General features: G+C 40.2%; 1 protein-coding gene and 1 long non-coding RNA gene across 4 annotated transcripts in view; both read left to right on the top strand.

The window, feature by feature from the left end:
• The window catches only part of Pik3c2g (phosphatidylinositol-4-phosphate 3-kinase catalytic subunit type 2 gamma), a 347,375-nt gene extending 342,629 nt beyond the window's left edge, over window positions 1–4,746 (top strand). For all 3 annotated transcript variants that reach the window (XM_037204039.1, XM_037204040.1, XM_028872205.2), the window contains one exon: window positions 3,411–4,746. In XM_037204039.1, the coding sequence (XP_037059934.1) occupies window positions 3,411–3,563 (153 nt within the window). In that variant the 3' untranslated portion in view covers window positions 3,564–4,746. The remainder of the gene's footprint in view (window positions 1–3,410) is intronic.
• A 6,781-nt stretch (window positions 4,747–11,527) lies between these two features.
• LOC119087553 lies at window positions 11,528–14,493 on the top strand. Its single transcript, XR_005091017.1, has 2 exons — window positions 11,528–11,565; window positions 14,091–14,493. It is a non-coding gene; the product is annotated as an uncharacterized LOC119087553 (long non-coding RNA).
• The last annotated feature ends 11,162 nt before the right edge of the window (window positions 14,494–25,655 follow it).

Genomic DNA, 25,655 nt, shown 5'->3' with positions numbered 1-25,655 from the left:
TGAAAACACCACAAAGAATATATTTATCTGTGTTCTTCTCTAGCATGACCCATCAACTATTCATTGTATGGTAAAAGAGTATTAAAAAACAAAACAAAACACAGCACTATGGGTGCACAGAACAATTAGGAGCTGCTATATACCATCAATGCTATAACTTTGGTCACTTTAAGGAAATGATTTGCATGACTGAGGAAATGTTAAAGCTACCAAGTAACATGAGATTTATAAGTCCCAATGTTTACATTTGGTGCGGGGGAGGGGGGATAAATTTCACTTCCCAATTTGAAGTCACTTCCCAAGACTTCCTACTTTTCTGGGTGCATTTGGGAATCACTTGTGTCTGGAAGAATATTCCTCAGCCAAGTGATGAAAAAAATCCCTCTGCTAGTGTATTTGATGGATATTTTAAGTTGATTTATGAGTGCTGAATATTTGGCATAAAACTTGCATTATTCTTTCATTAATTCTTTTCCACAGTGCTGCAGGTTAGTGTTATTATTAACACATGCAAAAGTTCACAGCTGATGACAGATTGGTGTGGATATGTTATTGCTGTATTTTGTTGAAAATTTCTCCTTTTAGAATTGACTTGTCCAATTCACAGAGTCCTTGAGCCAGACCTTTCCCACTGCTTGGGATTGTGCTCCCTCCCTTCCCCCTCCCCCTCCCCCTCCCCCTCCCCTTCCCCCTCCCCCTCCCCACTGTCATTCCAAAGGGCCCTTCATCTGTTTTGTCTGTAGGACTCACAGATGAGGAATTCATTGTTGACACGTTACAGGAAGGAAAGTAGGAAAGTGGAGAACAAGTCAGAAAGTTGAAGGTGGCCACTGTGGAAGGAATGGGGGGAGGGGCGCTTTCCCTGATGTTCTGGATGGATTTCTGGGCACTGAGCATCCAGCTACAGTGAAAGAACATGAGTTACAGGGAGTGAATTTGGGAATGTTTGAAGCATTCTCTAAAATCTTTCATTATCCCAGGCCTGGCTTGGGATACTTCGAACAGAAATACTAGAAATTTGAAGATTATTTTCCATGTGGAACTGAAGTAAGATTCAACAGGATGAAGTAGCTGGACAGGGAGACTGGATAACGTTGCATGCCATGTTCTGAGACTGAGTCAGCTTTTACTTGCTAAGTAAATTTTTGTCTAAGGCAGAGAACAGGTTGGTCTTGAACTAAATGTCATTGATAACTTCTGTTTATTCAATATCAGGAAAGAAATCACGGGCAAACACATGCTCGGCAATGGATTACCTTTGGGGTCTCAACCAATGATGACACCAGGCATGATAAAGGGATGCCAACACCTTGCAATTGCTCAGAAACCCAATCCCCAAGCACAGAGGAGGCCACCCAGCTGTCTGGGGACTTTCCTCTCAAGCTGCCCCCTAATTTACATATACAGAGAACCCTTCCTTCTGCCTTAAAATGTGGCTGTAAATAGCAAACCTGTAGCACTGTGTGAAACTCCTTCTTTTCAATGTGTTCTAACATGTTTCCCTGACAACCGTGTTGGCTTTCCACTCAAGGCCTCCATTCCTTTCACGTCTCATAACTAACATCTTCATCTATACCCCACTTCCAATGTCTCTTGACCTCAACAAGTCTATAATTGTCATGACTGTAATGTCCTGAATATTAGAAAGCAAAGTTGAATAGACCTCATTGGGAAAAAATTAAATCACATGAACAACCATTTATTTATACATATAATACAAGTCATATCTTTAAAAAGAAAAACAAGTAATTGCATATATAAAACCAGAAGAACATCAAAATGTTAACTGTGATTATCTCTCTATGGTAGAAAGGCAGATTTTTTCCTTTCTTTTTTGTTTTTGTTTGTATCATAAGTATTGATTGAATAAACATATTTTTCATAATCAAAAGTCATGCAGTTTTAAGTAAAAGAAGTAATCAGAAAATGATTCCATCACATGTGCAAGGAAATATTACCTTCTCTGTTCAAGCAGCACAAGAAAAACATATGAGCTGGCCTGTCTTTCCCCACAGACCTGTAGCACTGTGTGGTACCCAAGCTCCTGTGGCAGTCAATAGATTCAAGGGTAGTTAAAGACAGAGAGTATTTGACTGTATTCCTAGTGAATAATTGACAGAATCACTGAATTTGGAGGGGGAAATTTTAATGGAATCAGTAACTGTTAAGATTCTTGGAGAAGTAGTCCATTATAGTATTAGACCTAGGCTCTTCAGGGTTAACATTGGAAACAAAATATTTTCACATAAACCTATTGTCTCCAGGGTATCGGATATTAGCATCATTTTTAAAATTCAAATCAGCATGGTGATATATTGTGTACCCCAATAAAACTTATCTGGGAATCAGAGGACAGAGCCAGCCACTAGATTAGACATAGAGGCCAGACAGTGATGACACACACTCTTAATCCCATCAAGCGAGAGGCAGAGATCCATCTGGATCTCTGTGAGTTCAAGGCCACACTGGGAACAGTTCCAAACAGCTTTAATCCCAACACTTGAGATCTCATGTCCTTGCTTGGGAAGCACACACACCTTTAATCCCAGGGAGTGACATGGCTGGGTGGAGTTCAACTGAGACTCAGAGGCTTTCAGTCTGAGGATTCGTGGAAACAGGATCGACTGAGGAGTTGGTGAGGTGAGGTTGGTTGTGGCTTGTTCTGCTTCTCTGATCTTTCAGCTTTCACTCCAATATCTGGCTCCAGGTTTTTGTCTTTTGTTTTTTTAATTATAAGATGTAGTTGGAGTTTTCCTGTGTCCCAGCCAGGCAGTGGTTGAAATAAATCTCTCACATTCACGTCCCCCAAGTAAATACATAGAGGCTTATATTAATTATAACTTCTTGGCCATTAGCACAGGCTTATTACTGACTAGTTCTTACACTTAAATTAACCCATAATTCTCATTTATGTTTAGCCATGTGACTTGGTACCTTTTCACAGTTCTGCCTTGCCATCTTGCTTCCTCTGTGTCTGGCTGGCAACTCCTGACTCAGCCTTCTTCTTTCCATAATTCTCTTGGTCTGCTTGCCCCACCTATACTTCCTATCTGGCTACTGGCCAATCAACATTTTATTTATCAACTAATCAGAGCAATACATATTCACGGTGTACAGAAAGACATCCCACGGGCCAGGCGGTGGTGGTGCACGCCTTTAATCCCAGCACTCGGGAGGCAGAGGCAGGTGGATCTCTGTGAGTTCGAGGCCAGCCTGGGCTACCAAGTGAGTTCCAGGAAAGGCGCAAAGCTACACAGAGAAACCCTGTCTCGAAAAACCAAAAAAAAAAAAAAAAAAAAGACATCCCACAGCAATAAGACCTTTTAAGATTCATGTTACAAATCAGTATTGAAAAGAAAGATGCATTCAATCATATCTGATTTATATGTTCCTTCTCTTTCCATTTTCAGGTGGTGTATGATGAAGTCTTGGAGCTCCAAGGCCATGTCTTAATGCTTATTGTGAAGAGCAAAACTGTATTTGTGGGAGCAATTAACATTCAACTCTCCAGTGTTCCCCTCAATGAAGAAAAGTGGTACCCTCTAGGAAACAGTATTATCTGACCAATGCCATGAGCATATGCATTATTGATTAACTACTTGTAAGTTTTTAATTTCTAATTCTATCACATAAACAAGATATCTTTCTTATGGAAGATAGCAGAGTATGAAGGACATAGGGGAACCAGATCAAAATCAGTCTTTTTTAGTTATTTTGTCTCTATTCTTTCATTGTTTCCCTATCATATTTTCACCTTGGAATATTCACCATGTAAAATTCCATATACAAAATAATGAAAGAATGATTAATTTTAATATATGGTTTGAATCAAACATAGGTGCACATCTTGTCTTAATTGCTTGTTGTAGTCAAAATTATACTTTCAAGATGTTTTCTAAAGAATGACAGCTAGGAAATGCTCATGAATGAATTTGAAAGCTAAGAACATCTGCAATTGATTTAAAACTTAAATATGTGTACAACCCACATGTCTAGTCATGATCATATTTATTGAGAGAATTGGTGAACACCTGCCATGTATTATAATTTTTCTATCAAGAAAGCTAAGATTTTCTATTATTACTTAGATTTTTTTTCTTTATCAATTTATGTGTGTATGTAATGCCTTTCATTACTCTCACCTCTCACCGTATCTCAGTTCCCTCCCGCTCCTATCAACAACCACTCTTCCCTACAAATTTCTTTCCCATATTCATGTAGGGATTTTTCTTTTTCAGATGGGCATCTTACTGCATATCCGTAACTGGCCTAGAACTAGCTATGTAGACCAAGCTGGCCCCAAACTCACAGTGGTCCACTTGCCTCTGTCTCCCTACTGCTGGGGTCCCAAGTCTTTGGATGTGGCCTGGAATTCTTAAGTTCAGCTCTTAGAAGGATTTCCTCTTGATATCAGTTAATTCATTATCATTGTTTATCCCAGCCATGATCATGTTCACACCTTAAACCTTGCTAATGCCCAAACCCAAAACGTCAGACCTTTGAGTTTACTGTCAAAACTCCTTTTCATTTGTTAAATATCATCATTGTTCTTGAACCTTCTCCTGTGCTCGACATGCCTGACTAGATAATCTTACAGAGTGTTGCCTGCAGAGCAGGCAGACCCAGGCTTGTACGCCTTCAAAATCATCAAACTGGACATTTAAAAATTAAAACATCTGCCGTGTAAATGGTCATTGGTTTTGTTTCTTTAATCTTTATTTGCTTCATTAAAACAAGGAATTCAGATTGTTTTGTTTGGTCATTTATATAAACATATGAAAGCCTCTATATTTAGTCACTGAAAACTACATCAGTTACTTACATGAGCCAACAGGGTCTCACTAAAATGCATGATGGCTCCATCCCAGAAAGTCATTAACACTGGGAGCAACTGCTCTGTTGCTTCTTACACTGTCCCCTGTTCTGTCTTATAGACAATGGTGGCACACCCTCTCTTCTGCTGAAACCTCCTCAGCATCTTCTCTTTTGTCCACATTCCCCCGGGTGACTTTTTTTCCCCCCCGCTTGGACTCCATCAAAGGAAACTTCCACAGTCTCCCACGGCTGCCCTGCCTGCAGCACTAGCAGCTTCTGTGGTTCACCTCCCCACTGGGAAAGAGTGATGGGCGCTTCTCCCAAATCAGTCCCCAGCTGTGTGTTTGACACAGCTCCTTAGCCACATCATCCCCACACTCTGCTCCTCTTCACAGTTTTCAAATGGCTGTCTCTGCCTTCTGCGGTTTCTGTCCTCCAGTGTCCTTCCATGCCCATCAGAGGCAGATGTTTGCCCCACCACTTCAGTAAAAACCTCCATGCAGCTAAACCCAGCTCCATCTCCAGTCTGATCTCTCTCATCAACAGTATCAGGGCACTCAGTGACTGCCATCCACATACTCTTTTCCAGTGACTTCTCACACATCCTCCATGCTTTCTATTTGAAACCTTCGTCTCGTGCCTCCAGGAGACCCCTGGGCTGCAGTAACCCAGGCTCCCTACTTAGTGCTCCCTTCATCCCTGGTAATGGTCTCATCCGTTCTCGAAGCTTTAAATGTTATCTGAATGCTAATGGTTCCCAGGTTTATAACTCCATCCGACAATCCTTCCCAAACTCCAGCTGCAAGTGTCCAATTGCCTGCTAAACATCGCTCTGAGTAGCTAATAAAGATCTCAAATTTGCTATCTCAAAAACAGAGTTCCTAATCTTCCCCTACATGTCTTATACTCTGTATTTCTCTTTCTCTTGGTTAATAATAAGCCTACCTTTCAGGTGTTAATTGAATCATACTTAACACCTCCTTATTCTCCTCTCTCTCTCTCTCTCTCTCTCTCTCTCTCTCTCTCTCTCTCTCTCTCTCTCTCTCGTGTGTATGTCAATTAAGTCAATTAAGAAGGCCTATTAGACCTATCTTCAAACTACATCCCAAGTCCAGTCACTTACATTCTTTTCCTACTTCCTCTCCAGTCCAAGTTCCTGCTGTCATCTTTATCGTGGATTACCACACATGCCTTCTACGCAGCTCCTGGTTTCTAGGAACCCTCACCCCTTACATTCTCTTCCCAACACCCTGGCCTCTGGGATGCTGATGTCATTCTGCTCTAAACTCTGTGGGGGCTTCTAATCTCAGAGCAGAAGCCCTAGCCTTTAAAATAACCTGAAAGGCCCTATTGCTGACTTCTCCACAGCTGTCTGTCTCTCTGATGTTAACTTTCGTTGTGTCCCTCTATCCTCACAGATCAAGCCCATGGCCTCCTTTCTGTCCCCTGGGCACCCGGGCATGCTTCATCCTTGGAATCTTTGATCAGCCAACCCCTTCTTCCAAAAATGGTTCTTTTGGCCCCCATGTCCACTTTTCTGACTCCCACACATCCTTCAGATCTTGAGCAAATGTCTCCATCTCTGTCAAGCCCATCCCATGACACTGCAGTGACATAGCACACTGTGCTGTCCCCAGATACACACCAGGTCCATCCTACTCTACTCTGCTTCTCTGGACACTGAATATTCACTTTTCATTTTACATCTTATTGAGATCTGCTTCCCTAAGCCTACACCAGTTTTTCTCATTGACAGTGCATCCTCAGGCAAAGCAAAGGGGAGCTCTTATCCTGGTGTCCTCACTGTGAAGAACCCTGCCTCCTCCAGAAGTGACTATGAACCACACCCAGAGCCTCATTCCAGACCAGCCTTGGTACAAAGATCTTCTAATTCTCTCTCCAGGCCTTTGACTTCCTCTCTGGATCTGCTCACCTCCAGTCTGACTGTAGGAGAGAATGAAAGGGGTTGGGGGGAGGGGGAACCACGACAAAGTTAGGGAATGTCACAGCTTAAAGAGTGAGGGCCTTGGGGCTGGAGAGGTACGCCATGGTTCAGAGCACTGGTTGCTCTTGCAGAGGATCTGGGTTTGGTTTCCAGCACCCACATGGTGGCTCACAGCCGCTCATTACTCTAGCTACAGTGAATCAACTCTTCTGGCCTCCAGTTCCCATACTTGTGTAGCCACGCCCCTCACACAGACTCACGTGCATAAACATTGACTAAAGAAAGAATCTGTAAATTAAAGAATAAGCACCTGGAAATTTTTCCATTAATTCTTAGGGATCTAGAAAAACACACAAATGCCCAATTTAAATTCACAGTGAGAGAAGCCGAGAGTTTATTGGAAGTACCCATCTCCGACTGCCTTTCAGACTCTACAAGGTTGGCATAAAGGTGAAGGTGGGATGGAGATCCAGATGAAGGCATGTTTTGCCATGCACAGAGACTCAATAAAGACTGAGAAGGATTTATTTATTTACTTAGGTTCTAGGAGTTTAAAGAAATTGGTCAAATTATAGTTGACCTCTACGCTAACTACAAAGATGTCAGACACAACAGAGAACACACACTTTAAAACAGGTTCCAAAAGGCACAAAACAAACTATGATAATACTTCAACAACAAAACCAAGCACAACCTGGAGGCAAGAAAATGTGATGGTTAAAGTTGCTACTTTATAAAATTCAAAATATAGGCTGGGTGGTGGTGGTGGTGGCGGCGGCGGCGGCGGCGGCGGCGGCGGCGGCGGCGGCGGCGGCGGCGGCGGCGGCACACGCCTTTAATCCCAGCACTCGGGAGGCAGAGGCAGGCGGATCTCTGTGAGTTCGAGGCCAGCCTGGACTACCAAGTGAGTCCCAGGAGAGGCGCAAAGCTACACAGAGAAACCTTGTCTCGAAAAACCAAATATATATATATAGAGAGTCTTCTGCAAGGAAGGAAAAAAGAAAGGGAGGGAGGGGAAGAGTGAGGAAGGAAGGAAAGAAGGAGGGAGGGAGAGAGGAAGCTGGGCATGGTGGGTGCCATGTGTAACCCCAGCCTCACGATGCAGAAAGATTGTGTTGAGGCCAAACTAGGCTGAAAGTAGGACTATGTGTCAAAAATGAAATGAGATAAAACTGAGAGTTATAAAAAAAAAAAAAAAGGGAAGGAAGGCCTTTAATTATACATCAGGCTTTACCTACAATAGTTAGGGAGATAGCTCACTGATGGAGTATTTGCCTGGAAGGTGAAAAGCCTTTCTTTTCGTCGCAGGCAATAAAAAACAAAGCAAAGCAAAAAAAAAAAAAAAAAAAAAATCTGCCATAGTTGAAGAGAGGCCACTGTTACTCCAGAATGTTATTATTTAAATACCTGGCTTTTTTAAATGATGTATGATAACAAACCACAGAGACTCTCCCACTCAAAGGAAACTAATCAACAGCAAGTGCTCTTGGAGAAGGGCCTCAGGGCAAATCCACGTAATAAAGCCCTTAAAAGCCTGTGTCAAAGATGCCCAAGGCCTTGAGGAAAATAGAAGAACATTGAGCAACATGGAAGGATGGATTCAAAGAAGATCTGAATTTTAAATTCTACAGCTAAAAAAGTAAAACAATCAATGTCCAAAGTTCAGTAGAAGAATTTAAAGAGAGATTTCGGCAGGCAGGACATGGAAACAGAAAATACTAAGATGAAATAGTGGGGAGTGAGAGGCAGAGAAGGAAGTGGCTATAGGCCTGGAGGAAAGGGCAAAACAGACTTACACGGACAAGAATAGGAGCTAGGAGCAGAATATTACAACCTTGTCTTGTAACATTTTGATTTTTATATGATTTAAGAAACTAATGAGGGCCTAGAGAGGTGGCTCAGTGGTTAAAAGCACTGTCTGTTCTTCCAGAGGACCCGGGTTCAATTCCTAACAGTCACATGGTGGCTCACAACTGTCTGTAACTCCAGTTGCAGAAGACCCAACACCCTCACACAGACATACATGCAGGCAAAACACCAATGCATATAAAATAAATAGTAACTTTTAAAAAAACATTACTGGTTAAAAATCAATTATTAGTCGGTGTATTTGGATCACTATGTATGAAGATGAGATCTTGCCGTATCAGCAAATGAAAGGGGTGGTGATGAAGAGTAAAAGGTGAAAATGTATGTGTGTGTGTGTGTGTGTGAGAGAGAGAAAGAGAGAGTGTTAAGCTGTTATAAAATCATAATTCCAAGATATTAAGCATAAATCTCCTTGTAAATACAATGAAAATAGGTATAAAATGTACACCAAAAGAAACTAGAAGAGATTTTTAATGCATCACAGCAAAAATAGTTGACTAAGCATAAGAGAAGACAGCAACACAGAAAACCAAGAATGTAAAATCAATAAAGTAAACAGAAAATAACCACAAAATGACCAGAGTTCTTTCTTATCAGTAAATACTCTGATATAAATGTATTAAACTCTCTCCAATCAAAAGATGCAGATTAGAAACTTCCTTAGTGGGCTAAAATCCATAGCTATGAAATCCACTAAACATCACTCTCCATGGAAAAAGACTTAAAACTTTCTGTCAAAATCCAGAACAAGGGACCAGCAAGAGGGCTCAGCTAGGAAAGGAGCTTGCTGCCAAGCCTGACAGCCAGAGTTCAATCTCTGGAACCCAAACGATGGAAAAAGAAAATCGACTTGCATAAGCTGTCCTCTCTTTCCCTCTCTCTCTCTCTCTCTCTCTCTCTCTCACACACACAGACACAGACACACACACACACACACACACACACACACACAAATGTGAAAAATAAAATAAAATTTCAAAGACCAGGAAAAGGGCAAGAATGTACTATTCAACTCTGTACTGAGTGTTGTAATTGGAGCAATTAAGCAAGAAAAGGAGATACATTCAATAGAAAAAGAGAGACATCTGTGATCAAAGATAAGGTATCTCGCATTAGAAAACCCTGAAAGCTCCACCAGAAAAAGAAGAGCAAACAAATCTAACCAAGCAGTATGAAATACAACACAATAGTCAACTGCGTGTCTGTTCTTGAAAAGAACAAAAATGTAAACTTGCACTTTTTAATTTCCAAGCTTACTACAAAGCTACAAAAATCAAAACTGTGGCACTGACATAAAGACAGTCATATAACTGGTGGATATAATTAATATCCATGAAATAAATCCTCCTATATATGGCCAGTCCATTTTTTGATGAACTTGTCAATTCCATTCAGTGGTAAAGGCAGTCTTCTCAAACAACAATGCTGAAATTACTGGATATTTACATGCAAAGAATCAGAAGGATCTAGTACCATACGCAAAAATAACTTTAAATATATGCAAGATCCAAACATAAAATTGTAAACTATAAACTCTCAGAAGAACACACTAGGCAAAAACTTCATGAAATTGGATCTGCCAGTAATTTTTGTTGCTGTGGAAACAATATGTAGTTTTGCAAAAATGAGAAAAAAAGAAAAACACAGACTTAACTAGGTTGAGTACACAGCTCAGTCATCTTGCTTTGCAAACATGAATATCTAAGTTCATATCTCCAGAACCCACATGAAAAGCTGAGTGTGGTGTTGTGTGTCCATACCCCCAGCAGCAATGAGTGGGAGAGAAAGGCAGACAGATGCCTGGAACCTCCTCCATGATGAAGTTTGAGGACAGCGAGACCTTATCTCAGCAAAATATTGAAATACTCTTAAGATACAACACCCCAGTTTTACTCTGCCCTCCACACACAGATGTGCACCTGCACCCATACACATGAACATGCACACACATACATGTGGCCCATGCTTATATGCAATAAATAAATAAATAATTTCAAAAGCTAAATTGCTATGTGATCCTGCAATTCTCCTTCTGGATTTAACCCCCAAACACTGAAAGCAGAAACTCAAAGAGATCTATGTGTGTCTGTGTGCATCTTTGTTCACAGCAGCATTGTTCATAGCTAAAATGTGGAAGCTATACAAATGTCAATTATCAAATGAATGTATTGTCAAACTACAGTGCATACATACAGTAAGATATGACTCTACATGGAAAATAAAGGGAATTTTGACATAGGCTACCACATAGATAAACTTGTGTGTGTGTGTGTGTGTGTGTGTGTGTGTGTGTGTGTGTGTGTGTGTGCATGTACATGCATGCCATGGTGCACATGTAGAGGACAAAGGACAAACTGTAGGAGTCAGTTCTCTCCTCTCACCATGATGGTCCCAGTGATTGAATTCATATCACCAGGTTTGGTGGCAAGCACCTTTACTTACTAAGCCATCTTGCCAGGAATACCACACTGTGGTGGTATTGTGTTCCCCAAAATATTGTGCATGCTAATAAACTTATCTGGGGTCAGAGAAGAGAACAGGCACAATATTAAACATAGAGAATAGGCAGTGGTAGCAAATGCCTTTAATCCTAGCATTCCACAGTCAGAAATCCCTCTGGATCTCTGTGAGTTCAAGGTCACACTGAAAACAGCCAGGCATGGTGACTCACATCTTTAATCCCAGGGAGTAAGGCAGAAGGCAGAAAGATATATGAGGCATGAGGACCAGAAACTAGAAGCTTTTGGCTGGTTAAGCTCTTAGGCTTTTGAGCAGCACAGTTCAGCTGAGATTCATTCTGAATGAGGACACAGGCTTCCAGTCTGAAGAAACAGAATCAGCTGAGGAACTGGTGAGATGAGGTGGCTGTGGCTTGTTCTGCTTCTCTGATCTTCCAGCGTTCACCCCAATACCTGGCTCCAGGTTTGTTTTTATTAGTAAGTACCTTTAAAATTCATGCTACACCACACAGATAAACCTTTGGAAACATTGTGCTAAGTGAAATAAACCAATCACAAAAAGCTAAATACAGTCTGGCTACATTTATTGGGGGAAGAAAAACAGAAAACAGAATAGCGGTTACTTGGAAGTACTGAACGGGGAGCAAGATACTGTTTAATGGGTATTTAATATCAGTTTTCAGGATCAAAGAAGTTACAGGATGAATAGTAGGGGGAAATGCACCAAATGAATGTGTTTAATACCACTGAACTATTCACCTAAATAGTTATAAGGATCTGTCATGTGCACTTTACAGCAACAATAAGACAGAAAAATAGATCAGTATTGAAGTGTTTTAGGCTTAAAATACTTTTGCCTGCATTTAAAAGATTATTTGATAAAATAATAATTCTGGGACTATGTCAATGAACACATGAAATGAAGTTGTATTTTGTGACAATAAAAACAAAGAGAGAGATGAAGTTACATAGGGCCACAGCTTTCATAATACTTGATACTGCATTGATAACAATGTGAACTGGATTATTATACTCTAAGATGTTAATTTGGGTGTTCAGGCATAGCATTAAGAAAATAACTATGCTAGGAGAAACAGGAATAAAAATGTTACTTAATATGTCTAACACAAAAGAATGAAATCATAGAGGCCCCAGAAGGATGTCATCATCAGAAAATAAAGGGAAATTGGTAGGGTTAAGCACTTGTGTCTCTGTAATTACATTAAATGTAAATGGATTAAACTCTCCAATTAAAGGCAGGGCTTGAATAATGCATTTAGTAAAGCAAGATTTAATTATAAACCATCTACAAGAGACTGTATCCAATGATGTAAATAGGCTAAAAGGAGAAAAATAAATTTATGCAAATAGTAACCCAAAGAGCTTAGTAACTATGCTAATATTTGAAATAGAGAAAATAATACTGAAATTGAGAAAGTTACAAGAGACAATGAAGAAATAATTATATATAACTTATTATATATGGTTTATATGCAACTAAAATGTTATACAGTCATGTCTAGGTTAGCTATATCCAATAATACATGTAATACTAAAACATTAATAATATATATAAGGATAAATCCACTAAAAAGTTATAATGAACACACAAAACAAAAATGGACAAAATTGAAGGAAGAAATAAACATCTTATCAACATTTAAATATTATTTTGGTGTCTCATTATAAATAACAATTTGGATCATATAGACAATCTATGGGTATATAGGACACTTCAGACAACAATAAGAGTACAATATAATCTCAAGACCTCAAGGACCATTTCCAAGTATAGATAATTAGGTCACAAGTAACATTCTAAACTTCAATGTATTGAAGTCTATGTATCTTATTTCAATTTTTTCTATAAATATAAAACTATTATAAAAAATGAAAGTTATTTAAAGAAACACTCCCCAAAAGACAGATGTCTTGTGAAGTTCCTAAACAATAGAAAGAAAAATTGTAGTTTCAGTACACAATTGAAGTGCCTGCTTTTCCTAATGCTGTAGCTTCCATCATCAGATAAAGTCCATCCTTTATGCATGACAGGGCCAGAAGTCCCCTCCTCCCCCCAAAATGGCCTCAGATTGAGAATGAAAAACACTGTGTTTATTTTAATTTTTAAACTCATTTTTACTTCTGTGTCTATATACATGTTTTTCTATATGTGCATCAGATGCATGCAGGTGCCCACAGAAGCCTGAAAAGTGTGTTAGATCACCTGGAGCTGGAGTTACTGGTGATCATGAGCTTCCAGGTATGGATGCTGGAAACCAAAGTCAGGTCCTTTGCAAGAGCAGTAAGTTTTCCAGCCGTTTTTCCAGCTCCTGAGAGACATTTTAACACACTGGGGTCCTAAATAAGTACTCATGAAAAAGGCTGCCTCCATTACAAAGTTGGAAAGAGTAAAGAGTGCAGGAATCATTCACATTATTACCACCTAGTTATTACTTAGTTTGTGACTAACACTTAGCAACATGACTGCACAGTACCTTAGAGAAACCTCCGTCCAAGGCAGTGATCATGAACCATGAATCTTCACCTCATGTAGCCTGATGGGCACTTGTCAGAGCTGAAACCCAGGTGAGTGTGTTCATCCACACTCAGTCTCACATCCTGACTTCTTGTGATACTCTGTGGAAACTTTCTGAACTATGTCTTAAAAACATAATTTTACTAAAATAATCTAGTTTGGGGGTGTAGGTTAATTTTCAAGTTTTTAAGATAACTTTTTCTTTTATCTTACCCTTTCTTAGTGAGCCTTGTTGTTTACCAATTTCTATAAAATATATTTAGTATAGCTAATTTAATATGGTATATGATATAGAACTCTGTAAACTAAGCAATGCAATAATTTCTTCCTAACTTTGAGTTTTAATTCCCTCCCATTAAAATCCATGCTGATAATTTTCTTATTATTGAGAATGTAAACTTTGAGGTTTTCTTGCTGTCCTCCACCTCAATGCATTAAACCTGACTTCTATTTTTCTCAACTACAGATGAGAAAATGAACAGATGAGATACCATGCTCCATTAAATGGCTGTTTACTTTCATCAGCATACTACAGTGGATGTGGTATAATGATACTCCTTTCTTACACTCTTGGAATACTTCTACCAGCCTTTGAAGAAGTCCAGGAGGAAAGATAATGTGAGCCCAGCTGTATTAGCCATCACAAATGAGGAACTCATAGCGTTAGTGAAGCCATCTTGGAACCCTCAGCCCAAAGTCAACTCTACAGCAGAAATTCCCAATGTCATTTCCTGCAATGACAGAAATGCTCCCCCCATCCAATATGACAGCCACTGACATAAGCTGTTGACCACTGGAAATTGTGGCTATGATTTTTGAATTTCAAATTTATTCAATTGTAATGGATTTAAATAAAACAATGAATTGAACAGATCCAATCTTGGTGACTATAGTAAAGAATAACCTAGGTAAATCTGACCAAATTACAAGCTCACAAACAGATGAATAATTGTTTCAAATACTATTTGGGGTGGGGGTATTTTTGTGATCATTATAGACTTCTAGATATATTAAAGTGACAAAATCAGTATAAATGTGTCTACCTCTGCTTTCATCATTCTTCCAATTTTACATAGATATCTGCAGGAGCTTCTGACAGTCATCTTGTTTACATAGATATTTCCAGGAGCTTCTGACAGTCATCCTGGATGACTGCTGGGAAATGGAGACAAAACTGCATATAGAACAGAAAATAAGAGGGAAGCAAGGTCCTACTCAGATATTTGGCCATTTAAGTCTCTTTTGAAGCAAAATTCACCCATTCTATTTAATGGTAAGGGTCAATAAGCCTTGTTGTTCGCTTAAGCCAATTTGACACATTCTTTGTATTTTATAGCAGAAAGAATAATGTGTAACCCATGTCTCATTTTTAATATTTTTCTAAATGTCCTCTTAGCAATCTGGAGTTCAGTGAAATTGTGTGGAATTGCCTTTGAGGTATCACACTGAGGGTCTTCCAACTGAAGAATGCTGTTTTGACTTATTCATGTGGTAGCTATATTATTTTTATAGTTAGGTATTTAAGAAAAAAATGTATTCTTGATGCTATAGTGACTCTGATGTAGACTGCAAAGAGATCCTGCCAATGTGTGAGGACAAAAGCCTTGGCTTTCAGAATGTCAGCTCAGCCACTCAAACCAATAGTGACAGAGGAGAGACAATGTTAAAAGAAAGGGAGGAGACCTAATCAGCATGCTCCTTCTGAGAACAACTAACACAGAGATCCTGAAATATCAAAGCCATCTTCATAAGGCCAACAAGAACTTTGTGGTTTTATTTATTTTAGAAAAAAAGAGAAAAGAAAAGGGAGGCCTGGGCTGTGAAGAGTTAACAGACCAGCTGGCCTTGACTGGCTAGTGATCTGGTGGATCATTATCTCCAGTCTGGCTCTACAAAGGATTCTGGGGATGTCAAAATCACTGTCATCACTTGAAGGGAACCACTGAATTTCATGAGATGACGACTCTGGCTTCAGAATGCAGCCCCACAATTCTGGGTTGTTGTCCTCAAGTGGAAGGTGGCCTGCCTTTGAGGTTCATTTTTGTTTGGTGGCAATTTTACATCTTTGTCATAAAGACATTTGCAAATCCTGAAGTTGACAGGATCCAGTGTAACTGAAGAAAGGGATGATGCGGGATTAAAAAAGACCTTTAAATGACAGAAATAGAGAAAAACAAAGTGGACTTAAGTTAGTAACCATTGTTCTCCTTCCAAACAGCCCTGCTAGCCAGGCTGAAATAGCCTAGCAAAGTGGTTATGTACATGCAGGACAGTGGGTTCTCCTTAGATGCACCTGCTCACAAACCAGCTCCACTCTCTTGCCTTCCTCTTCTCAGCAAGGTGCTGAAAGAAGAGTCAATATTAGAGAAACCAGGTTAATAGCTTTCTGGGAAGATGCTTTGAGGAATAAAGAAAGACGTTTTGCTTTTGTAACCTTTGGGAGTCTGAACTCTTGTGTAAATGATGAGAGCTTACATCTTCCTTCTGTCTCCTTGAATAAGTACAACCATCCCCAAGGCTGTATTTCTGTTCTCACACGCATATATTGTTTTTTCTTACTATGGGTGAGCACTCGGGCTCAGCGTCAAGCTTTATCAACAGGCGTTCTGGTAACACTGTATAGATACTAGAGAGGCAAGACTGATCATGATCAAAATTTAGTTTCTAGAAAACTAAAGCCGGCACGTAACCCACAGTGAATCTGCAGTGTATCAGGGTGGCAATGAGTAGAGGTCCAGCCCACAGTCCTCCATTCTACCACCAATAACAATAGCCTCAAACTTGAGCACGAATCTGCATCACCAGGAAGGCATTTTAGATCACAGGCTGATGGGCCACAGCTTCTGAGTTTCTAGTTCAAGAGTCCTGGGGTGGCCAGGCTGAGTAGCCTGAGCCTATAATCCCTTCACTTAAGAAACAGAGGGAGGAGAACTGGGAGTGCAAGGTCATCCTGTTCTATATAGCTAGTTCGTAATGAGCCCAGACTGTGCGGGACCCTGTCTATGAATAAACAAGAATTTTGAGGTGGAGTCTAGGGGTTTATATTTCTGAAATATGTTCTGAACTAATGTTACTTTTCCCTGTCCTGAGGGTCATATTTGAGGTCACTTTATTGGAGTGGCCTGAAGTACTCAATGAAATCACTGTACCCAGGGCAGGCAGCATATTTCATAACAATCTCTAAAAATAGAATGAGGGCATCTGGCTGTTTTAAGATGCTCTCTGTGATTCCAGTGTGCACATTAAACACATTAAACTGAAACCACTGGTCTAGTCTAAGAACAACACTAAATGTTCCTAGGAATCTTCATAAACCTTTCTACACTGAACAGCCTCTTCCATTTGACTTTCTGCAAGGCTGATTAACTAGTTAGAACTTCAATGATTCGAGAGTCTGGAATGTTCCAAGTCCAGAGACAAATGTCATCTTCATTTAATGCCCTCCTCTGTTCCTGACCTGACATCTTTGTGACCATTAGGTCAGTCCTTTGAAATGTACAGAGTATGAGGTCCTAACCAAAAATAGGGCTTAGATGCTACCCAAGAGCGTCTCAGGTCTATGACAGACTCTCCCGCTCCACTTTGCTGTAACCCACCCAGTTAATGTTCAACCACCATGCTTGGAAGAGGGTCTTGATTTATGACCTTGTTCTTTTTTGTTAAAAGTTTCATCATACTTCTACCACATGGAAACATGGAATCTGGGGTAAGCTAAATCTCCACTTCCAGGCCATAGTTCCTCACTTTCAGCTCCAGAATAAGCTATCTCTTATTGCCCATGAGTGAGCAACTGTGTTATATAGATAGATGCTAAAGGTTGAAGTATAAATCGACCCTTTATTTTGGCTTAAATGTTATTTACCAGCATCAATATAAAGTATATAGTATTTATTTATAAACATACATAAGCCTGTTTACCCGTGAGTTGTGTCTAAAAGTTATTTTCAATCAAACATCCAAAGAAGTCAGTTGGAATTTTAAACTTTGTAAAGAAGTGATCCATGTTCCAGACATGGGTACTCTTAAAGAACTTTTGGTATGGTGCTTCAAGTATCCCTTTTAATGCGTGCTAAAGTTAACAAAATAGATATGAGAAATACACTTTTTGGTGGATAAATAGTATTTTAAAAGCCTGTGGGTTTATGAGCTTGTCTTTACCAGCTTCTGTCAAAACCTGTGTGCACCAGTCTACAAGAGCGCTGTATGCCTATCATTCATTCAGTCTTGTTTCTCACGCAGGGAAGTTCCCATCACCTGACTCAATTAAGTGTCGGCTAATCTTGCTGTCAAAGCATGTGTTGCCGGTCCTGAGGCAACTGTACCATTTGTGTACCATTGACACCATTTATTTGTCAAAATGTCCAAGAGAACACCATGACATTACTGTTTGTTATTGTATAATCAAGATTTATATTTCTTCTATGCTTTCAAATATGATTGAAGGTCATTTTAATTCATGTGTCTAAATGGCACAGCATGCTTAGTTTTGAGATCAAACCTCTGTTATCATCAAGATAATCATTTCCATTAATACCAAAAGTTTCATGGTGGCTCCCTTCAACACATTGCTTTTCCAACCCCAATCCCAGTGTTGTGTAATACTATTCCTGGGATGGCATGAACAAAGGTCTAGTCTCCTCACCTCAGATAGGAAACTGACAACATATCAAAGTAATAATGCCACCAAAGTCCAGTTTGGTCAACCAATGAGTTTTATCAGGGTTATTTACAGGAATACAGGTGAGGGGTTACTTACAGGAGCAGAAATGACTCAAAGATGAGTCTGTCATGAAAAGTACACCCCAACATGAGTGACAGCTAACTGGAAGCCTGGAGGATACTGCATAACCTACAGGCAGCTCAACAAATTGCAGAGTATCCTTTGCAAGCAGCTCAGTTGGTGTGAGTTTCTTTGAGGAAGATCAGCTGGTCTCTGCTGTTTCCAAGTAGCTAGGCTTATCTAAAAGTGTCTTGACTGCTTGTGTAAGTTTGGAGAAGGGATCTAGAGAATCTTGTCAAATTCAGGGACTTCCTGGAGCTTTTGAGTTGTTTACTCTCTGAACTTAAGTTTCCCTGCAGACTGGAATATTTCACCTCCTCACAGAACATTCTACTATTTCACTTCCTCTTAGAACATCCCTGGCTTAAGGAGTTTCCCTCTAAGATTGACAGTTTTATTTCAGAGGAAATGGTGACATTACATCCAGTTACTGATTTCTTCTGCTACAATTTTTATTCATTTGGGTGATTTTTTTAGCTTCATTGATATTGATGCATGTATCAATAGTAATCTTTTATTTAATTTAATAATGTACTATTATATGGAAATAACACAATTTATTGTCCATCCCCTGACAAGACATTTGAATTGTTTCTAGTTTGTGATTATTTTAAATCAAGCTGTTGAGAAGATAAGGAAGTTTTAAATGTATTGTGTTCTTTCTGAAGCTTTGTGATTTTATTCTATCATCAAACTGGTAGCAGTCAGACTTAAGGAAACGATAAATTTATTAATATATCTAAACATAGTAGCCACAACCATACACAAGGGGGCCGGACAGTTGAAGCTCATAACTTATGTAAAGTTAAACAAAGTGGTTATGGACTTGGAAAAAGAAGAGCCAACATGGTATGAAAGGTTGGCTAAGGAGAGATACCGGGGAGAAAAACTGACTCACTGTGCAGTAACAGTGTCTCCCAGGTAACAGAGAGCTGGGGCCAACTCTATGAGAAACAAAAGATACCCCCCCACACACACACACCAACCTCTCCCTGTGAAAAGATCTTTTCTGGTCAGACAGAAGAGTGTAAGTGGAAAAGCTTACTTTTATCACTGGTGTAGTTTTCCTTTCTAGATGTATAGACAGCTGTGTTTTACAGAAGGTCAGTCTGTGTCTGCAGAGGCCTGCAGTTTCTCTGTGTAACAGGGAAGAAATCAAGGAAACATATCTGTGGTGGAGTATTTTCCTCTCCACTCCATTGTGTAAAATCCTTGTTAGGGTTGGTTTGCTCCTCTTGAGGTAATATCTGGGGGTGAATAGCTGAATAGCTGAATAGGCAGATGGTTAATATATTCATTACATTCTGTTGCTGTGATAAAACACCACAACCAAAAGCCACTTATGGAAGAGTTTATTTTGGCTTACGGTACCAGAGGGAGAGTCTATAACAGTGGGGAGGCATGGCAGCAGGCAACTGGAGCCGGAAGCTGGGAGATCACAACCCCAACAGCGGTAAGACAGCACAGAGAGCAGAAGGTAAGTGGGCCAAAGCTGTAGACTCTCAAAGCCCCCCACCCCCGCACCATGATGCAGTTCCGTCTGCATGGTACTACATCCTAAACATCCCATAACCTTCCCAAATAGTGCCACCAACTGGACACCAAGCGCCTATAGGGGACTTTCTCACTGTACCTACCACACTTAGCTTTACTGCCCAGCTGATTAGAAACTGCCCAGCTGATTAGAAACTGCCCAGCTGATTCCAAAGTAAGTGCCCCATAGGATGGGTGTGTGAGAGCTCCAGGTTTCTACTCCTCCTCAGAATTTTCTGTGGGAATCTTATTCTAGGGAGAGCTAATTAGATTTAATTTGCATTCCTCTGATGACAAATGATATTCAGTTGATATTTTCAAGTGCTTATTGGTCATGCACATAATTTCCCTTGGGAAATAACTATCCAAATATTTGTCTCATTTTTCTTATTGTTATATATGGAACTAGTTCATATCATAAACATGTGTGGCACATACCATGTATACATTTTACACATATACTAACACATTACATATATAACATATTGTTTATACTATTTATGTCTGTGCTGGGGATGCTGTGAATGTGTTGCTCTGATTGATTGATTGATTGATTGATAAATAAAATGCTGATTGGCCAGTAGCCAGGCAGAAAGTATAGTTTAGACAGAATAAGGAGAGAGGAGAATTCTAGGAGGTGGAAGGCTGAGTCAGGAGACTGCCACATCCAGGAGAAACAAGATGTAAGATACCAGTAAGCCACAAGCCACGTGGCAAGGTATAGATTTATAGAAATGGGCTAATTTAAGATATAAGAACTAGATAGCAAGAAGCCTGAGCCATTAGGGCACACAGTTTAAATAATATAAGTGTCTGTGTGTTTATTGAGTCTGAGTGCCCGCCGGCCCAGGTGGGACTGGAAATAGCTCTAGCTACATGCCTAAGTCCCTTTTCTGTTGATGTGAAAAAACAGTATGAACAAGGAAACTTATAGAAGAAAGTGTTTGATGAGGAGTTGCAGTTTCAGAGGGTTAATCACCGCCATTACGTCAGGGAGCATGGCAGCAGGCAAGCAGACATGGCACTGGAGCAAAAGCTGAGTGCTCACATCTTGAGGCACAACCACAAGGCAGAGTGAAAAGGCGAACTGGGAATGGCATGGGCCTTTTAAACATTAAAGCCACACCTCCTAATCCTTCCCCAACAGTTCCACGAACTGGGGACCAAGTATTGAAATATATGAGACTATGGGGTTCATTCTTATTCAAACTACCACATATAACTATAGATATGGTTATATGATATATAATATATAAATATGGAACTATTTTTTCAGAGGGTTGTTCCATTGAAAATAAAGCAATTCAACTTTTTTTTTTTCTGTAGTATTCATAAGGATTTTAACCAATAGTAAACATTATTATTTTGGAAACTCACAGGGTCTTAACTATAAACCAAGAAGAAAGGCAATGAACTCATGATCTTCCTGTCATAGTCTCAGGAGTGCTAGGATTATAGATGTTGTGGGAATTCTGCTATTCGGCCCAGTGACCAATTGGATGGAGTCCTTTGGATTTATGGGTGTGGCCTTCTCTAGGATACATGACACCTTAAAAGTCATGGGGCAGGTTTGTGTGCTCTCTTGGGTGGTCTGAGCAGGAGCAAGTGGCAGAGAAGTATGGCTTGCAGTTTGTTCCCATTGCCCTTGGGCAGAACAGCAGGACACTGACAGCTGGATCAGCTGCGGCATCTACTTTGTTTTGTGTTGTGAGTGTACCTTATTGATTTCATTCCCTAAAAAACTTTACCTGGCCCATTGAATCAGTGTCCCACTTCATATAGGCATGCATCAGAGCCCAGCAACAGTAAGAATTTTACTCACTACTTACTTCTAACATGATCCTCTCCCTGGGGAGACTCCCAAGTTTCTCCCGCGATGGGCACAAGGGTTCTGGTTGAGGCTCCATTCTACAGTGTATGCTCTGTATCAGAACATTCACAGATCCTTCCTTATGCGAAATTCAAAATGAAGAATCTTCTTTTTGATAGCTGAATGGAAGCTGCTTTCAGAGACAGAGCAGCTTCTCTGTTTAGCAGCCAGCTTGCCATTTAACCTATAGTGCTCACCATTTCCCACTCTGAAGTCAGGCTCATTGAGGCTGAGAGATTTTGTTTTGACTTTTTTGTAACTGAAGGCTCTGAACCAGCAGAAACAAACTGTGGTCAGAGTACAGTATATGAGAGAATTGATTTTCAATTAAAAAAATAAATTTAAAAAAAAAAAAGCTCAGAGTTGACAGCATTTAACTTCCATGTCATGCTGATCCACATAAGATAATGGGAGATGTCTAAGCTTGTGCCATTTTCTCCAGCCACAGACCCCCAGAGCCAAATACAGTTGGATTCATTGCTCTTTGCAACGAGGGGGGTGCACACGGGGGATCACTGGATGTCTTTGTAGAGCAGCGGTTCTCAACCTGTGAATGGCAACCCCTTTGGTGTCAAACGACCTTTTCACAAGGGTCACATATCAGATGTTTACCTTACAGTTCATAATAATAGCAAAATTATAGTAATGAAGTAGGAACAAAATAATTTTATGGTGGGGGTCACCACAACATAAGGAACTGTGTTCAAGGGTCACAGCATTGAAAGCAGTTATGAAGGGTCTCTACTGGATATGGGCTTGGGTTAAATGAGTTAAGTCGAAGAAGTAAAAGTCTCCTCTGCATTGGACGTGTCAGGATTAGGTACTGAAAGCACTGGAGAGGTGGTCCTGTCAGTAAAGGCCTGCTGAACAAGAACGAGTACTCACCCACATAAAATGTCCAAGTGTGGCAGCATGCACCTAATCCCAGCACCAGAGAGGAAGAGATGGGAGGATGGCTCTCTGGCCAGCCAGTCTAGGTTCAGTGAGAGAGCCTGTCTCAAAAAATAAGATGAGAAAGAGAGATAGAAGACAACACCTGACATCAACCTCTGGCTTCCACACACATGTGCAAACATGCATACAGAGAGAGAGAGGGAGAGAGAGAGAGAGAGAGAGAGAGAGAGAGAGAGAGAGAGAGAGAGAGAATTAACAACAAAAGAATGAGAAGTGAGTCCATGATTGGAAAAACCATCTTATCTATACACAGATATAAATGGAAGCTAAAACTGTAACTGGTGATGAGTCAACCCTTTCACATTAGCCGGAAGAGGGGAGCACTGGACACTTCAGTGTTCCAACAATGCCGTGTCTCTGACACACACTGAGCATTGATCACACACTTGCTCCATCACAGTAGAATGGGTGGATCTGGAGCTGTTTATGTTCTGCAAGGAAACCCCAACCCCAATGAAAATTCCACACTAGCTTCTAGCCACTCCAGTGCCCAACTCCAGGTGCAAAGCCTGTGCCTAGCTGTCAGTTTTACCAGTTGTAAGCAAGCAAAACCAGGAAATATAACCTAGCCTGAGCGAGCATGCACAGCTTCCCTGAGGAACTGACATTTTTACTAAGTCTGAAATGCAAAGGCCTTCTTCATCACAGTCCCAGGAGTTCATTTAGCCTTTTCTTCCCCTCATGACACTATTATTTCTTACAAATGAATTATGCTTAAGAAGCAAGAGTTGAAGCTGACTTCCCACACTATTCCCAGTCTTTCTAAGATGTGAGAACATCCCACGGCTGTGGAGCTTCTGTGGGTAATGTCAAATAAAAATTCTTGGGAAAAATATAATCAATAACATCAGTTCAAATAGTAAATCCTAAACAACACACATTTTTGAAATGTAATCAAAAATGTTTAGAGACAGCACAAAATGCTTGGATGGGAAGTAAAACAATATTTCTTCAAAAATCATAGAGTAGAATATTTAAAAAATTAATAGGCAGGGGCAGGATGATAGTTTAGTCAGTAAAGGGATTGCTTTGCAAGCAGGAGGAGCTGAGTTCATCCCCCAATACCCACATAAACAGAGAGAGAGAGAGAGAGAGAGAGAGAGAGAGAGAGAGAGAGAGAGAGAGAGAGGGAGGGAGGGAGGGAGGGAGGGAGGGAGAGAGAGAGAGAGAGGGAGGGAGGGAGGGAGGGAGAGAGAGAGAGAGAGAGAGAGAGAGAGAGAGAGAGAGAGAGAGAGAGAGAGAGAACAGTCAATCTCTGAGGACTGCTGCATAGCCAGCCTAGTGATCTATGAGTTCAAGCAAGAGACCCTCTTTCAAGAAACTAGACTGACAGTTCCTTGAGAATGACCCAGGACACCTATGGCCTCCACGTGCACATACACACATGTGCATCACACAAGCACATACAAGTGTCGCTTCACAAACACGCACGAATAAAAAAAAAAAATAGCTTTCAAAGTCAGTGAGTTTAATTGGTACCTTTGGGAAAGGTAAGAAGAGAAGGCATAATCGTTTTCTCGTCTAGTTCAAAGCCTAATGGTGCAAACAAGACATAGTCTATTCCAGTGCAGAATTAACACATTGTTTGGAAAACTTACTTGAAGAAAGCCTTTAAAAGCCAGTGGAATTCCAGATCTTCTAAAGACCTTGGAGATTAGAGGTTAGAGCCTTGAGTCAGTGGCTGAATGCCCCCCACCCCTGCTGCTGGGTTTACAATAGAGAACTCAGCAAGATCCACCCACTGTCTGCTGAACGGAAGCTGAGCATTACTCCTGAGAAACCTAAGCACTGTGGAGGGCAGACTTTCCACAATAACCCATACAGCCCCTAAAAGAGTGTAAGATCATGCCTTGAATGCCATAGGACAGCACTTGCTCTTTAAGCTTGGGAATATCAATTCATAAGGTATTTACATTTTTACTATTTGGTGTTGAAGGTGACATCTGCTAAAAGATTGCTAGATGAGCCATCAAAGGATAATGAGATTGGAATACATCTTAAATAAACAATTATATATGGGTTTTTAGTTACAAATGAAGTTGGATTTGATATCAACAAATTTCTACTGGGGTTGCAAAATTGCCAGATGTACTGAATGTGTCTGCATGACGGGCCCATCATTAATGGTTTTTGTTGTTTGTTGGTTTTTGTCTGTTCATTTGGGGTTTTTTGTTTTTTTGTTTTTTTGTTTTTTTTAAGAATAGTTAATAAGGAACCGTATTGTCCACCACTTTTAGCCAAGTAAAATCTCACTGTTGGTGAAAAATTGAGGACTGACCAAGAGACAATCTAAAAGTACATTAAGGACAGATTCAAAAATACTGCAAATTAATTCAAGACCCAAGCACGTAAGTACGCATAATAGATTTCTTTTATAGATACGGAGCCTGACTATAGTGGGAATGCAAATCAATTTCATACACACTTATAAAAATGTCTGTATAATTACAGGGTACCAAATCAAGCACACGGCATCTAAGAACTAGATTGAGAATTCAGGGGCTAATTACTCTCTAGGATATAAGAGGGCACAAAGGGCCTGGCAATCTAATTCCTTCCCACTGCAATAGGTGGTGGTGGGTGTCGGGAAGTTAAAATGTTCTTCAATTTCACATCTTCTGTACTGCTAAATATTGGCCAACATGTCTTATATGAACAGGCATACTTTTAAAAGCTGTAAATTCTACTCATTAAAAGTGACACAAGCAATTGAAAATGCAACCCTGGAAGCAGACACACAGGAGAAATCAGCAGCTGGAGAATGGCACGTGTGCACCCTCTGATGCCTTTAATTTCCCCCTTTCTGTTTTACCCATTTAAAGGGGAATGCATTGGGTATTTCTGACTTAATGAGTTTTTTTATTTTATGATTAAAAAAAGAAAAAGTACCAACA

Source organism: Peromyscus leucopus, chromosome 3, assembly GCF_004664715.2.
Source record: "Peromyscus leucopus breed LL Stock chromosome 3, UCI_PerLeu_2.1, whole genome shotgun sequence".
NCBI lineage: Eukaryota > Metazoa > Chordata > Mammalia > Rodentia > Cricetidae > Peromyscus > Peromyscus leucopus.
Note: the sequence above shows the minus strand (reverse complement) of the source record. Positions and strands in the feature narration are given on the sequence as shown.